Source organism: Cnephaeus nilssonii (genome assembly GCF_951640355.1).
Source record: "Cnephaeus nilssonii genome assembly, chromosome: 4".
Taxonomy (NCBI): Eukaryota; Metazoa; Chordata; class Mammalia; order Chiroptera; family Vespertilionidae; genus Cnephaeus; species Cnephaeus nilssonii.
In genome coordinates, this window is record NC_137075.1 from 23101671 (window position 1) to 23118558 (window position 16888).

Sequence of the window (16888 nt, forward strand, 5' to 3'; positions counted from 1 at the left end):
CAAGTGCAGTGCTGGCAGAATCATGGTGATTGGGAGGCCCTTGATTGATTCATCGGTGCCCTTGCCAAGCAGGATGGTGACAAGGGATTAAATACCCTTCTGAACGGCCCACTCCCAAATAATCTAGAACAGCTCGGGGCCATCAGTCATTAGAACATGCTATAGACCACTGCTCTGGTCACAACTAGACTAGTTAGAACTTGACTCTAAAATGATTGAAATGTTATTTGAATAGTAAGCCAAATTTACCCAGTCCTGGGACGTAAAGTCTGAAAGCTGGGTATGTAATTTTCTGTCTATTACCCATCACCGCATGAGTCCACAAGTTGTTGAGGACAGGCCATTGTGAACATCACTAATTCATGGAGTTGCTAGGAGTCAGAGCCGTCTCAGTGGCGCACAGCACGCACACACCTCCACTACCTGCTGCTGCAGGTTACCGGTCTTCTGGAAATTGCTTCCTAATGATTCCTAGGAGACTCAGGTGCATCTACATAGACTTCAACTGGAAACATTTCAGCCATCTACCAAGGATTATCAGTCACCCCCCTCCCCTTAAATTCTGGTTTCTTCAGGGATATCTACTTTGGAGGTCTACAACAGTCCCCAAAGCTGCACAAACCGGAAGCCACAGTCTATCCAGGCCCACATTATTAGACAACTATTAGCTGCTAATTTCTGGAGGTCCAAGCATGTGGACTCCAGGCATCGTGGAGCAGCCGAGAGAATTTAGACAGCTCCTGGAGGCGGGCCAAGTCAAGCCTTCGCGCTAGTGCACCTCCTGAAAGGTCATACCAACAGTGCCGACGACTTGCCCTCTTGGCTGAGAACCTCTCTCAGTGTAACTGGAGGTTTCACCAGTTTCCCACTGACGGCTCTTCTGGAACATTCCTTCTATCTGCTTCTTTCCATCATGGAGCAGCAGCGTCCCTTTCCTCTTCCACTCTTGGTTCTTGGCCTGGACTTCATTCCATTCCTCCTTTCATATTTCTCCTCTCACATGCAGAGAGGAGAAGGCTATAGGCAGGAGAATAAAAGTGAAAAAGCTGGAGGGATTGTGTACAAATTAAAGCACAATAAAACCTGTACATGCCTGTAAAACATGTACATCCTTCTGTTCAACTTAAATGAAGAACCTGAGTGCAAACTAATGTAAAATTTAAAATATGAAAATAGCTTTGCATCCAACTTATGAATTTTGTTTTCCTGATTTTTATCTCTGGTGTTCATTAGGAAATAAAATAAATTAAAAAAACCCCATAAAGCAGTCAGCTTATCTTTGGGTAACTAAAAACTCCTCTGGTGATATTCCTCCCTCCCTTCCTGTGGGGAAAGTGAGATGAGAACATAGTTTATCTTTTGGGAGACATACCTAACTGGCTGTTACACAAGCATGTGATTAATTTTGAAGGCAGACTTTCAGAACACCATATTTGAGTAAACTTGAAAGATAAGTCAATGAAAACATCCAGCAAAGCAAAATAGGTATTTTCAGGTTTCAATCAGATACGACCCAGCATTTCTTCATTGTGCATTGAGCACAGAGGGTCTTGAATACAGTAGAGGTTAGAGAAATGTTTGTTAATTTTAGTTAAAACTGAATTTCTCTCAGTTGCTCAGTAACTTGAACTTCCTGACTTGAGGAAAAGGGACTAAGGAAAGGCATCATGATGGTAAAGCTAGAAAGAGATCACTGTTTAATATACAGATAATTTGTCCCTGGGTTTATTTTTTTGTTCAAAAGCCTGGGAGGTGAGCAGCCAGAATGTGGCAGTAAACTGTGCTATTAATTCCATTTATATTTTCAGAGCTGGGAGTCAGGTTTTCAAGTTTGTTCTTGGATTTTATGCAAAACATATGCAAATCTATAGCATTCTAAAATCCCGTCTTTTCGCCAGCCCCTCCCCTAGTCACAAACAGCCACAGCGCAGAGTGGTGGACCCCGGCGGGGGTGATGGGCGGGGAAGGGGGGGGGGGGGAGTGGGGGAAGGGCTGTCCGCGAGGCGGTCCAGGGGCGGAGCCTGGGCGGGGCCCGTGACGCGCCGAGCTGGCCGGCTGCGGGGCTGGACCTCAGCCTTTCCCCGCCTGGGGCCGCCGCCGCACCATTGGTTGCTCCGCGCCTCCAAAAGGGGCCCTTGGAATCCTCACTGGATCAGTCTGGTGCTGGGTCGTGGGACTCCCCACAACTCCCGCTGGTCCGGAACTGGATCCCTTCTTCCCAGAGTTGCGAGCAACTTTCCCGGCTCCGCGGCGCTGCAGTGGCTCGGGGTCCGGGGCAGCCGCAGGTAGCTGAACCCGGGGCCACGCTACCCGAGCCCCGGCCGAGCGCGCGCGCAGGTCTCTGTCTCGGTGCACGCTGGGGGTCCCGGAGCTCCGCTCTGCCGGGGAGATGCCTCTGGGACACATCATGAGGCTGGATCTGGAGAAAATCGCCCTGGAGTACATCGTGCCCTGTCTGCACGAAGTCGGCTTCTGTTACCTGGACAACTTCCTCGGCGAGGTGGTGGGCGACTGCGTCCTGGAGCGCGTCAAGCAGCTGCACAGCAACGGAGTCCTGCGGGACGGCCAGCTGGCGGGGCCGCGCGCCGGGGTCTCCAAGCGGCACCTGAGGGGCGACCAGATCACGTGGATCGGGGGCAATGAGGAGGGCTGCGAAGCCATCAGCTTTCTCCTGTCCCTCATCGACAGGCTGGTCCTGTACTGCGGGAGCCGGCTGGGCAAATACTACGTCAAGGAGAGGTCCAAGGTAGGACGCGCGCGGGCGCCCCACCGCTGCTGCAGCCCGCAGGGACCGGAGACATTCGGAGTCTGTTGTCTGTCGCCTTCGCAGGGCTACAAGCGAACTCTAGGTTTTAACCAAGAAGCAAGAAAGAAGTCAGTCTGGTCTTCCCGCCCCCCCAGGGAAAACCCATGCTAAGGGACTTAGGTGTATAATTATAATGACCTTCTGATAACTTTGAAATAATGGCTCTGGTGGGTGGTACAAGCCGGACAAGGGGTGGCTTTTTGGTCTGATTTTAAGACATGGAGGTTCTCAAAAGTCCAAACGAGGGACAGGTTGTTAGAAAGATTGTGTATGATCCGAGACTCATGTGAACTCATGATCTTACTGTCTACTTTAAAGTCACCTAATATTTGCCCTTCATTGATTTCAAAAGGGGATTTCTATGAACACACTTGTAAAGAATTCTGGAGACAGCTGTGATTTTGCAATGTGGCATTTGGTTTGTGGAGTTTGGCAGGTGTGGGAAGAGTTTGCCCTGTGAAAGAGTAAAGCTCCTCTTCACTTTTGAGTGCTGCCCTTGGCTTGTTGCACCCAGGACACTTAGATCATCTGCTTGACTGAAAATTCTCTCCTGGTGCTGAGCCCACACCACCACCTTCCCTTTCCTAACTTTCAGTTGGTGGGGAAATCTACTCAAAACCACCGGTTATGCCCAACCAGCATGGCTCAGTGGCTGAGCATCGACCTGTGAACCAGGAGGTCATGGGTTCGATTCCTGGTCAGGGCATATGCCTGGGTTGCGGGCTCAATCCCCAGTGGGGTACACGCAAGAGGCTGCCAATCAATGATTCTCCTTCATCATTGATGTTTCCATTTCTCTCTCTCTCTCTCTCTCTCTCTCTCTCTCTCTCTCTCTCTCTCTTCCTCTCTGAAATAAATTAAAAATATAAAACAAAACAAAACAAAAAAACAACAAAAAACCGCCGGTTATGCCCTAACCGGTTTGGCTCAGTGGATAGAGCGTCGGCCTGCGGACCAAAGGGTCCCAGGTTTGATTCCGGTCAAGGGCATGTACCATGGTTGAGGGCACATCCCCAGTGGGGGGTGTGCAGGAGGCAGCTGATTGATGTTTCTCTCTCATCAATGTTTCTAACTCTCTATCCCTCTCCCTTCCTCTCTGTAAAAAATCAATAAAATATATTAAAAACAAAAACCACAGGTTATGTGATCAGGAGAGGGTAGTCAAGTACCTCTGGGAAGAAATTATGTTTTCATTCACAGCCAGAAGTGACTCCCTGGGTAGAAATTTATCTTGGAAACATTTACAGGTAGGTTGGCAGAAATGTGGGAACATGTAGTACATTCATTTGGGATAGTCTAGCCACTCAGTCTTTTCTACAAATGACAATCCAGCCTGTTTTCCAGTGGCAGTTCTCAGAGTGATTTGCATTTCTTTTATTGTGGCCTGGTCAAGGGGCACTCAGACCCGTAGAAAACTTGTACTTTAACACAGCCAGGCTAAACATACTAGCGTGAGAAGGAAGGTGAACATTCACCTCTGTACCATTCTTTAACCATATAGGTAGTATTTCTCAATTTAAGATTCATCCTGTGATAACACACCTTGTTGTCTCATTTGTTCCATAAGCTGAGAGGAACACTCTTAATATAGTGCAAGTCGTGAAGACTGGAAATGTATAGAAATGAAGGGGTTGGAGTGGGTGAATGGAGTAGAGGAGAAATAGATTGCTTTCAAACTAGGGGGACATGAATAGAATATCCGGAGACATCATTATTAATCTCACACTAAAAGTAAATCTTAGAAGAAAATGCTGCTTTCTAACTTTTACTTTGATTTGGGGAAAATTCAGAGTTAGCCTGACTCGGTAGAAGATTGATGTTATTGTCGATTTACTCTTCTTCCATCATTTGGGTGGTGGATTAGAAAGCTGCTTGTCTTGATCAGTCTTATATTTGCACCTTGCCCGTCTGGGGCCCCAGTGGGGAAGGGGAGGGGAGGGAAATGTCTAGCCGGAGTATTTTGCAGAGGTGCTTGTAGCTTCAACTTGGAAGAGCAGATGGCTTCTTACCAGTTTTTAAAACTTTCTTTTAAACTTAGGCCTTAGGAATCCTCCCCTCCCCCCACCTCCCTCGGCATTCTAGGAACAGAATTCGCTCTGAAGGAGGTCAGAATTAATTGGCAGAAAGAGGTCACTAACATGTTTGAATGTTAAGTATTTTTATTTAGCTTTGACTTAAGGAACAGTGGTAGGGTTTTAGGCTAGAATTTAACTCCACAAACGGGATGAAAAGCACTGTGTATGTCTGGCTAAGGACAACAAGATTTATAGATATGATTTTTCAATTATGGATTATCTTCTGGGTAGAACAAATAACTTTGTAGTTAACGCTTTCAGTTAACAGAACGTGACTGTGAATTGAAAAGAGGAAATTCATCTGTTGTCCACCGAAGAGACATCTGTCTGCCCGTACCTAGATTTCCAACTCTCCTGTGGCTATTTTGGCACTAAGCTCTTCATCCCTTCCCTTTAGAAAAATCACCTCTAGATTGGGATATTCCTGACCAATTAGAACCAAATGCAAACCAGGTTTGAGCAAACAATTGTTATAGTAAATTTTTTAAGAGTTTGATTTGCTTGTATAAAGAAGTCTCCTTAGTAATGTCTGTGGCCGTGGGTCTCTTTGAAGTTCATTATTAAAGGATTGTAGCAACACATTGCATTTCTACATTATTTATATTAGTTTCACCTTAATTTAAGCTATTTACTTCTCTTCCTTCAACTGAGTACCTTATTCTTCTGCTTCCCAGAGTAATGATATAGACCCACTTTTTTTCACACCCAATTTTAGAAAAACTGAATTTTTAAGAAGCAGAACATGTAAATTTATATTAAAAATTTATTTGTAACCTTTAATGAAAAATTTCAAACATATTAATTTAGAGAGGCTAGTATAATGAACTCCCATCCCCCATTTTCAACATTTGCCAATGCATACATTTATTTTAGACCAATTCTTTTTCAGATACTTTAAATTTCTGTGCTTATTAGTGTATTGATTTTAATTAAGTACTTTTCCCCCTGGGTTTTTAAAGGTCATTGAATAATGTAATAATGCCCTTTATCTCAATGAAGCAATAGCAAAGGCATTGGTAATAAAATAGGAATATATATTGGAATTGAAATGGAAATTGTGGAGAGATATGGAAATAAATATTCAAGGGCTTCCCTCTTCCCTGCCAAAAAAAGTTATTACAGGTCAGAAGTTACCTACCTCCACTTTGTTAGAGAAAAGTCCTAGGGTGGTGAAGACTCTGGGGCAGTGGTTTCCTATAATGCAGTACAGCAGTATGGCGCCCCCTAACTGCAAGCATGATCATTGCTTTCAGGCTATCAAAAGATTTATCTGTTACTTCCTTTTGGAGCCTTTAGACTATATCCAAGATAAATATTGGTTATAATTTGCTCCTTTTGTTTTGGTTGCCTAGAAATGGCTGTTTTCCAGCGAACATGTAACTTATAGAACCGAATGTTCTGCTTGAAGCATCTCACTGTAGACTCACTAGTGAGGAACTAATAATAGCTACATTTTAATGAGCAGTTTGCTCTGTCTGGCATTGTACTAATAAGCACCTTAAAAACACTGTCTGTCTGACTTAGTCTTCAAAACCACAATCTTCAGCAAATTGAGTGATTAAATCATTTACCTAAGGTCACAAAGTCAGTGGGAAGAAGCAGTTTATCATAAAAGTTAGGAAAAACTCACAGATGTGGACAATAGCATGGGAATTACCAGAGAGGAAGGGGGTTAGGAGGAGGTAGAAGAGGGTATAGGAAGGAGATTTAACTTGGGGTGGTAAACACACAGTACAATTTACAGATGATGCATTACAGAATTGTACACCTGAAACGTATATAATTTTGTTAACCAATGTCACCCCAATAAAGTGAATAAAAAATAAAATAAAAGTTAGGAGCTTATGCCAGGTACTGACCCTGTAGGTAAGTTGCTCAATTTTCACCAAGTGTAAAATGAGGGATAATAATACCTTAAAGCTTTCCAGGGAGGGAGCATTAAATAAGATAATGTACATAAAATTCTTAGCAGAGTTCTATGCCGTCATAAATGTTATAGGCTGTAAGTGGGAGACTTGGGATTCTAACCCAGTTCTGTCTGACTCCAGAGTTTGTGTTCTTGACTCTGATGCTCCTAGTTTTCATCCTTTCATTTATTCAGGAGGTGCTCACCCGGCGTGGGATACTCTGCAAGGCTTGAGGTACAAACGTGAACAGGCATATAATCCCTGCCTCATGGGGCTTAACATTCACTTATACTTTTGAATGCAGGATCCTCTAGTTCACACTTGATTCATTCTCAAGCCTAAAAAAAGAAAAAAGACAAAACCCCAACATTGCAGTGGGTCAGCTAATACATTTGAGGAAGAGAATGGAGGGCTGTGCTAATGCTTTCCTACTGTTACTGGCAGGGGGAGGGGAGTGTTTGTGAACAAGGTTGCTTGTTAGGATCCCTGACTAGAGGAGTTGTGGCGATGGGGGTCTGTGGGTTGTATTGTGAACAGACAGATTAGCCCTCCCGTGGAAACAATGCAGAGAAGTGATGAAACAGCAGTAAGTTATGAATAAAAGAGAAAGTGTGGCGAAGTGGTGGGTTTTTGTCCCTTCGCTATTGAGCAATAACAGTGTGGCCCACCCTTCTCATGCGATGTCAGGAATATCCCGATACTCAGTGGAGCTTTTCATGGTTGCAAACTGCTTGAAGCAAAAATGGGGTAATGTATTTTGAAGATCAGGATCTCTCTCAGGAGCCAAGGGCAGACCATGCAGTCATGGTTCACAGAAGAGTAGGTGGAGCCAGGAACTAGGAACCAGAAAGTCCCAACTACCCAGGGCAGCTTGTGTGTTGGTTCTTTTTTCTGGCGCTTGATGGCCTCCATCTTTGCTTCTCTGCTCATGCCCTTTATTTCTCCCCCGCTCTCGCTCTGTCCAGCTTTTTCTGCTTTTCCATGCACGTGGCTCAAAATGGCTCCCTCCCCCTACAGTGGCCACCTCAGCCTCAGTGTGAGATCAGCAAACACTTGACCAATGTTCTAGAATCTCCTTGAAGGATGAACACTTGGGAACAAAGCAACGTTCTAGAATCACCTTTGAAGGATGACAGTCTTGCCTTGGCCCAGGGGACCCATCAGCCTTGGATGGGGAGGCAGTGGGGCATGTGAAGTCATAGATCACAACTGTGGTTGCCTGGACCCCCCGAGAAGTGCAGTTCTTAAAGCATGGGCCTTGAGGACTAGATCCACAAACGGTGTCTCTGTAATTCAAAATCTTAAAAATCTGTCTGTGAAGGAGCTATGTTAGGGGGAGGAGGCACTGAGTTTGAAAGACTGGAACATTTTTCTGTGAGGATGTGAGGGATTCCTATAAAAGGTTTTGTATTTAAAAATAACTTAGCTCTTGGAGGAAGGAAATTAATCCAAGGAAATAATTTACAGAATGCAGCCTCAGTGACAGGGAAGCCAGTTTCTCCATTGGGTGGTTCTCGTGGTGTCTTTTGGCTGCTTTGTTGAAGAACACTTGGGAACAAACACAGAAGACAGGTGTGGTGTGCACGTGTGTGTGTACTTTTTAATTTCTTTTGTTCACTTGTGGGCCACTGGCCGCTCAACCACAACTTTACCTGCTTGCAGGGAAGTGGGAAGTCAGGGGGTATCAATTTAATTTGTTAATTGACAGATTGTTAAATGTCTTGTCCTGTGGGAGACCTGTACGTGGATGGGGGAAGGGAGGTGGAAAGTGATTATAAAACCACCTAAAGAAGCTGAACGTTGAGTGGTGTGAAATGGTTGTCACCAACTTTGCTTTCTCTTTTCTAATTAAACTATACTTTTACGCTGACCAGTCATTTTTGTTTCTCTTCTGCAGGCTTTCTCCAATTTCTCTATTTAAAATTAAGTGATCAAAATTAGTAACCAAAACTATACCAAACTTTAATGATACAGGTTTTCAGAGCTAAAGAGAGGTATCAGAAAGCACATCTATGCAGTCATTCAATCATTCAGCAGTTTTTATATTTGGAGAGATGAGGTCTTGCAAGGGATTGGGGTCCTGGGCCTAAGCAAAGGTGCTTCAATAGAGGGGGGCTATCCTGGCTGCTCCATAAGTCAGGTAGACTGGGAGACTGGGTCGGTAGGTTAATTCAGCTGCATGAGCATTTTATTTGTGAATTTCAAATATAATTCTAATTTCAAATTGACAAACATCCTTTTATGGAGTTTATGAGCCTATCTGTACATTCAACTTTTGGGTGTCATGAATTATTTCCTTTTCTGACCTCACTCAGCCCAGAGCAATTTTGTACATTCTTTTCTTTCTTTCTTTTTTAAAATATATTTGTATTGATTTCAGAGAGGAAGGGAGAGGGAGAGATAGAAACATCAATGATGAGAGATAACCATTGATCGGCTGCCTCCTGCACGCCCCCTACTGGAGATTGAGCCCGCAACCTGGGCATGTGCCCTTGACCAGAATCGAACCCGGACCCTTCAGTCCACAGACTGATGCTTTATCCACTGAGCCAAACCGGCTATGATTGTGCATTCTTTTCTGATTCCCGACTCTGACTAGACAAATTTCAGATTTTATAAACAACAGGCAGCCTTGCACGTTACTGCTCCATTCTGAACAACGATGTAGGGAAGACATCCCTGATAACAGATGGGGGTAGGGTTTGTCCCGTAATGAGCAGAGCCCCTCTGAGAAGCGTCTCTAAGCACCCCAGCATCGTGCATTTCATCGAAAAGCTTGGAGGGCATCTCCACTGTGGGCTGCCTTTGCTGAGTTTGGCAAGACCGCTCTGCTTTGGACTCCACCTTTGTAGCCTCAGGTACATTAAGTGCCACTTTGACCTGTGCCTTTTGAATACTAAGGAGCAGCTTGCAGGTTCACACGATGGAGAAGATTATTAATTCTTTGTTAATTATTACTGCAACAGACTTGATAATTCCTTTGTAGCACCACTTTGTAGCTGTTCACTAATATTGCTCCAAGAAATGGGTGTCGTTTTTCTGTAGTGTTTGTCAAATGCACATGTTTTGACAGTAATGATAGTTCAGATGTATTCTGCTGGGCAACTGCCAGGGGTGCCCAGCGGGTAGCTGCATCCAGAGGCACTGGAATTGTAAGTGCGACAGGCAAATCATTTTATGATGCCAGACTACGGAATTCAGCCTTGGCAGATTGCCCAGAGCCGTTGATTTGGCTCAGATTCAGAGCCATGTGTCCATTTGCCAAGAGATTAGTTAGCTCAGCTCATTATCCGTAGAATTTATACCCCACTTCCCTCCATTATTTCCATCTTCAACCAGTATGCCTCTCACCTTAATTTTGTATCTTTTGATATTGGGATTTGTGCGTGAGTTCCTATGTTTGTTTTTGGTGAGCTGGTAGTGACTGTTATATTTTTCACCTCCTGCCCCAACCCAGTCCCAGCCTTACAGACACGTGGGTTTGCAGTTGTATAATGCAGGCTTCCAGATCTTACGCTGGATTCATCCTGTACCTGCTTACTGAGAGTACTCCAGGTTCAGTGCAATGTCAATACCTCTTTATTAAGTCAAGACAGTTTTTGATTCTTTAGGAGATACAATGATCAACCTTTCTCAATTTCTGAAGTAAATGTTTCAATCTCATATTAAATATTGTTTCCTTCCCAAATGAGGCCAAAATACTATTATCATAAAAAGTATTTTCAAAATACAAAGAATCAAAGAATACGACAGCCGTCTTGATGATTTGCCAGTGGGAAGAAGACAAAATGGAAAACTCACTTCCAGGTGTCAGTGATATCTATTTTTGGTTCTCTAGGGCAGTGGTTCTCAACCTTTCTAATGCCGCGACCCCTTAATACAGGTCCTCATGTTGTGGTGACCCCCAACCATAAAATTATTTTCATTGCTACTTCATAACTGTAATTTTGCTACTGTTAATGAATCATAATGTAAATATCTGTGTTTTCCAATGGTCTTAGGCTCTACAGCAGCGACCCACAGGTTGAGAACCAGACCATTGGAAAACACAGATATTTACATTACGATTCATTAACAGTAGCAAAATTACAGTTATGAAGTAGCAATGAAAATAATTTTATGGTTGGGGGTCACCACAACATGAGGACCTGTATTAAAGGGTCGCGGCATTAGAAAGGTTGAGAACCACTGCTCTAGGGGAACTTGAAGTTGTTCTGAGGTATTCCGGATAATAGTCTTCTATTTGAGTATTGCCTGGAAGCAGTAAACATCCACGGTTTTAAACAGTCTGAACATCTTTTGGACCTTGCTCTGTGTTCTCCAGACACAGAACAAGAATCTGCCTGTGTCCCTCCCTCCAGTCCCCCTCCCATTTCTACTCATCTATCTAGTCAAACCGGAGGGACTGTTACTCAGAAATCTCAGTACCCTACACAAAATTGACAGTGAGTCTTTTTGTTTGTTTTTTGGATGGCTTTTTTTTTTCCTATTCATATTGTTTTTGAGTGATGGGAGTAGATAAGGAAAGCCTTTTTTAAAACACATAATATTGAAGATTCAGGCAGGAACATGCAATATTATTGGTCAAAGTTTGGCCTATTTTGTGCCATTTTCGCTTTTTATTATGTTTGTGTTTTAGGTTCACCGTGGAGCCTCAAGTTTTGTCTTTTCTTAAAAAACTAAATTTTGTTTTCCTTTCATAGTAGAAATCCTTGAGGAGGAGAATATTTTACAGAGACTTAGTTTAACCCTAACTCACCTCCCTTTTGTTTTCATTCTCCCTGTAATCCATTTTCATGTGCTTTTGTCAGAGTGTAAACGGCCCCAAACCCGTCTCTAATCGTGCAGTCTCTACGCTTAAAAACCCCCAACCCCAACCGGGCTCTGTCCCTGTTGTCTACTCTACATGCTGTGCACTTCCTAGTGTGCCACGTGAGGCCTTCCACATCTGACCCCAGCTGACCCCATTGACCTTTCTATACTTAATCTCCTGCTCACCTCTTTCCTTCTCTCCCAATCCCTGAAATGCTAGGAGCTGATTTTGCCAGGCACACTGGCAAAATCAGCTCCTAGCTGTTACCCATTGTTTCTACTCTTCAGAATCCATCTTAGTGCCTTCTCCATGAAGTCTTCCCTCCTGCGCCCTAGCACTCTGTGGGTGGCTCAGTCCAGGCTGCCCTAGTACATTTATTTCTTTTGGCTGCTTCCCCTAACCCCACATTTACTTAAAAATCCCTTTAAGGCAGAGATATAAACGTAATATATACTTTTAGTGCCTTGAACAGTCCTTTACAATTCATAGGTGCTTGTTGACTTAGTTTCATTTTCAAAAGGAACTTTGATTTCAAAGGATGTCAGGATGTCAATAAATAAATAAATGAATACATAAAAAAGGTTTTGCAGCATGGTCCCTAATTTGATGTCACAGCGTTTAAATATTTTGTTGCGTTAACATGCTACGAGGAACCATCTTAAAGGAGGGACTTGGTGAGGTCCTCTCCTCCGTTTTGGAATTCCATGCTTGGCCCTAGAAGTCACCCCTGCATGCTGGCAGCTCATGCACACAGGTCTGCTTCAGAGGAGCCAGAGTCCTGGCTTCCCTCCTGGCTCAGCCCCTGGAAAGTGGCCTCTCAGGACCTCAGTGTCCACTTCTTTAGGAACGAGTTTGATTCTGATTTGATATTTTAACTCAATGTAGTCACTCCCCACCACCGCAGGGTGGACCTTTTACATTTTATTTCATCTCACTGTGACCTTGGGCAAGTCAGTTCTCTGAGCCTGACTTTTATAATATGGATACAACAAGAAATATCTTCCTCCAGGAGTTCAATATAAGGAATTAAATGAAAAGTGAGACTGGGAATTACCTGGAGGCATGTCCTCTCCCCTCACAAACAAACTGAGGATGCTCACATTCTTGGCCTCTTCAGGGGCGAGACCAGATAGAAGACCTTCTATTAGTGACTTCCTAATCCTAGTATATGGTCCTTCCGCTAAAAGGAACTTTGGGAACATGCAAAAAACAAAACAAAACAAAAAAACACCCCAGAAATAAACCCCCCAAACATTCTTAACGGTTTCCGTTTCCGGTTGGCTTGTTGCCTTGGTAACTAGGACGCACAACCACTTTGGCAGTTGTGGGGAGGCTGCGCCCAGAAGGGTGTACTGGCTCATGCGGGAGGCGGTGCAGCTGCGGAGCCCGGGAGCCTGTCCCTGCTGGGCTGCTGCTGCCGCCCTGGCAGCGGTTCCCAGTGGCGGCCCAGTGCTCTGTGCCAGGCCCTGGCCAAGGCCCGCCTTTATCCGGAGGCCCGGGGTCGCCTTCCTCCTCTTGCACAACCCCGCCTCCCACAGCGAGGGCATCTTCCCTCTTCCCGGGGCCAGGAGCCTGCTGGAGTAGCCACTGAGTGGGGCAGGGGGAGAAGCCTGTGGGGGTGAGAACGAGTCAGATGGCCAGGTCAACCTGGGCTGTTTGCTTTGCAAGGGGGACAGTATCAAGCTGCACGTTCCAAGTTCCTCACAGCCCCGCAGGCCTCCGGCTACTGGCCTGACCTTTCCTTCAGCCTGGCTTGGGGCTATTGCAGTAGACGGGAATATGCTCCCCCACTCCCCCCACCCCGCGCTGAAGCACATCGCTGACTGGAGCGGGCATCCGCCAGCACCCAGAGCTAGTGTGGGCATGACCATGACGGCATTGATGTTGGCAGCGTTGGCAACACTGTAGTCCTTCACCAGACTGTGCTGGTGGAAGCCATCAACCTCAAGGCAGCCCTAGAATACCAACTGAGAAACGGTAAGGTGTCCAGGAAGCCCTCACAGGCCACCGAGGGCAGAGGGAGAGTAAGACCCCGTGGCCCTGCACAACCAGGCGTTAATGAACACGGAGGCCAGGCCTACAGAAGGGTTTGAAAAACTACAGTTTCTGTTCCTACAGAACCCCTTTCCTCCAGAGACCTTTGGCAATCTGTCGCTGCTCCACTGCAAATAGGAGTATTTTGACATGGCAGCAGATGTCCCAGAGGAGAATGCCACTTGACTTATAAGTTCCTCACACCCTGTCTCTATTGACTTCTTGGGTGGCATGCTCACTTGCCAGACAGTTCCTAAAGGCCCACCTTTATCCGGAGGCCCCGGGTCGCCTTCCTCCTCTTGCACAACCCCGCCTACCACAGCGAGGGCATCTTCCTGGGGCCAGGAGCTTTTATTAAGCTTGATGGACTAGCAGGGATGCTGACTGAACAGCTTCGGAAACTCACCATAGAAGTACAGGAAGCAAGACACAAAAGCGATGCTGAAGATGTCAAGAAGGCAGTGAGTGAATATGATGACATCCTGGAGAAGTATATTCCCGTATTGATGGCCCAGGCAAAAAAATCTACTGGAACCTTGAAAATTATTCAATGGTGGAAGAGATCTTTTGCAAATCTGTGGAATTCTGCAATGACCATGATGTGTGGAAGCTGAATGTGGCTCATGTTCTCTTCATGAAAACAAATACAAAGACGCCATCCACTTTAATGAGCTCGTAGTCAAGAAGCACTACGACAACTTCCTGAATGTCCATGCTACTGTACTGGCCAACCTCTGTGTTTCATATATTATGACAAGTCAAAATGAAGAAGCTGAGGAGTTGATGAGGAAGACTGAAAAGGAGGAAGATCAGCTCTCCTATGATGACCCAGATAAGAAAACCTACCATCTGTGGATTTGGTGATAGGGACCCTTTACTGTGCCAAAGGAAATGATGACTTTGGGATTTCTCGAGTTATCAAAAGCTTGGAACCTTATAATAAAAAACTTGGAACTGATACCTGGTATTATGCCAAAAGACGCTTCTTGTCTTTATTACAGAACATGTCAAAACACATGATCATGTTTTGTGAGAGTGTTATTCAAGAATGTGTTCAGTTTCTAGAACACTGTGAACTTTATGGCGGGAATGTACCTGCCATTATTGAACAACCCCTAGAAGATGAAAGAAGGCAGTCACATATGAATCCAGACAGTTACAAGCTTTGATTTACGAGATTATAGGATGGAATATGTAGTCATGTCTGATAATGGCTTGTATCATAATGCCTTTATATCTGTATTTTGTACTGTTTTGTTTGTATTTAGACATTGGCATCTTTACTTTGTTACATGTTGAACTTTGTACACTTTACAATTATTTGATTAAAAAAAGAAAGAAAAGAAAAGCCCAGCTGGTGTGGCTTAGAGGTTGAGTGTCTATCCGTGAACCAGGAGATCACAGTTCGATTCCCAGTCAGGGGGCTGTGGGCTCAATCCCCAGTAGGGAGTGGGCAGGAGGCAGCCGATCAATGATTGTCATCCTTTATGTTTCTTTCTCTTTCTCCCTCTCCCTTCTGATTCTCTGAAATCAATAAAAACATATTTAAAAAAAGAAAAGAAAAGTGAGACTACATTTTCATCTGAAAGGGCAGATAGGGACTGTCAGTGCCCCTCATTGGATTCCCGAAGAGAGCTGGCTCTGCCAACAGTCACACCTCAGGGAGGATGACGGCCATGACAACCATCCTCCGCAGTTGGACAGTTACAGTTGCACTGTTTCCTGCCAGCTTGAGGAATTGCACTGCTGAACCTGAGCCAGAAGCTGCCCTAGGAATTCCCCTTGCTCCCTGCTCTACCCACCACCTCCTGGTCTCCAAATTAATAGTGCAGCTGACTCTTTACCTTTCATCACTTAGGGTAAGGCATTGCTCCAGAACTCTTGGTTTTGCCACTTTTTGTGTCTGACTCTCATTTTCTATGTTTGTAAAATGGGGCTTGTATCTATCTTGAAGGAACATGGGGGCAATTAAATTAACCATTTCTGCTCCCCAGACTCAGAGGCAGGCACGCCTTTATTTCCAGTCCCCTTTCTGCTCCCCAAAATACTTTATACATCTCTCTCAGACGATCTTTTGACTTTCACTCTTAAGAGGTTTTCTGGATCTCACCCATCCTGAAAGCCACAGTGGGTCGGTGTCCATTGTGTGCTACTTAATGTAATTTTAGCAAGTTCTGTATTCAGTGAATGCTAATTAATGTGGGAGTAGAGAGCGAAGATGTCTCCTAAACAAGTGTTGCACCTGAATGAGGAAAATTTATCCCATCCCGTGTCTTCTCAAGGGAGGCACAATTTTGTATTTACTTTAAAAATTTTTTCTTAATTGGTAATTTATCTTCTGGCTTTGAAACAAGTCTGAAATCCTTGCCTGCTGTGGACCTGAGCTAACAAGGAAAGGTCCTGGAGACGCTGCTTTCCTTCCATTGAACCTGGCAGGGGGCAGAGCAGCCTGGGGTTCAGACTTGAGCTGACTCTTGACCAATTGCCTGTGAAGCAGGTATGGGCCCTGCAGGGGCCACAGAAAGTACACTGTGGGGTGGATCCGGGCTTGTCCTGCAGTGAGTAACCGAAGCAGACAACTCGGACAACTAGTGCTTTGCCACAGGATTCAGAGTCAATTTCCTTTGCTCCTTGCTTTTGTTATACTCCCACTCCCCCTCCCCACCCCGAGCTTTTCATTCATAGACTCAACTGAAAGCACACTCATTTTTCATATTTTTGCATTTTGTGATTTTCTATCTTTATGGAAGGGATGATAGGCCAGGGTAAGAGGGAATCAAATACTTCAAGTGGAACTGAAGATCTTAGTTTTCTCAAAAAATGGGGTGAGTTGGTTAATGTTAGACATTAGATAAACTGCCCTGAATAGAGTATGACTTGGTTATTAAGGCCTCCCACTCTGCAGCCAGGCTGACTGGGTTCGAAAAGACAAGTTACTTAACCTCCTTCTGCCTCAGTTTCTTCATCTGTAAAGTGGAGGCAGTAATGGTTCCTGCCTCATGAATAGTGAATGAGGTAAGATTTGGGAAGCGCAGCACTGTACAAACGTTTGTTCGGTAAGTGCATATGCTTACTGAATTTCATGAGTTCTAATTCTGGTTTGCTGTGTGTCATTTCTTTCATTCAGCAGAAATGTTTTTCCAAATGCTGAAATGCAAATGTAAACATAAGATTTGGTTTTCTAGGAAGTTTTTTACCTTTATTTTTTCTAGCAGTTTCAGTGTTCCAAGTTAATAGTCTTAAAATTCACTGG

General features: G+C 44.6%; 1 protein-coding gene and 1 pseudogene across 2 annotated transcripts in view; both read left to right on the plus strand.

The window, feature by feature from the left end:
• The first annotated feature begins 2089 nt into the window (after positions 1 to 2089).
• Positions 2090 to 16888, plus strand: part of EGLN3 (egl-9 family hypoxia inducible factor 3) — a 30497-nt gene continuing 15698 nt past the window's right edge. The window contains exon 1 of the mRNA XM_079768847.1: positions 2090 to 2746. Coding sequence (XP_079624973.1) covers positions 2390 to 2746 — 357 coding nt within the window. The 5' untranslated portion in view covers positions 2090 to 2389. The remainder of the gene's footprint in view (positions 2747 to 16888) is intronic.
• On the plus strand, positions 7351 to 14952 carry LOC307097537 (intraflagellar transport protein 70B-like; annotated as a pseudogene). The gene is made up of 3 exons: positions 7351 to 7374; positions 12903 to 13894; positions 13981 to 14952. The product of its transcript is annotated as an intraflagellar transport protein 70B-like (transcript).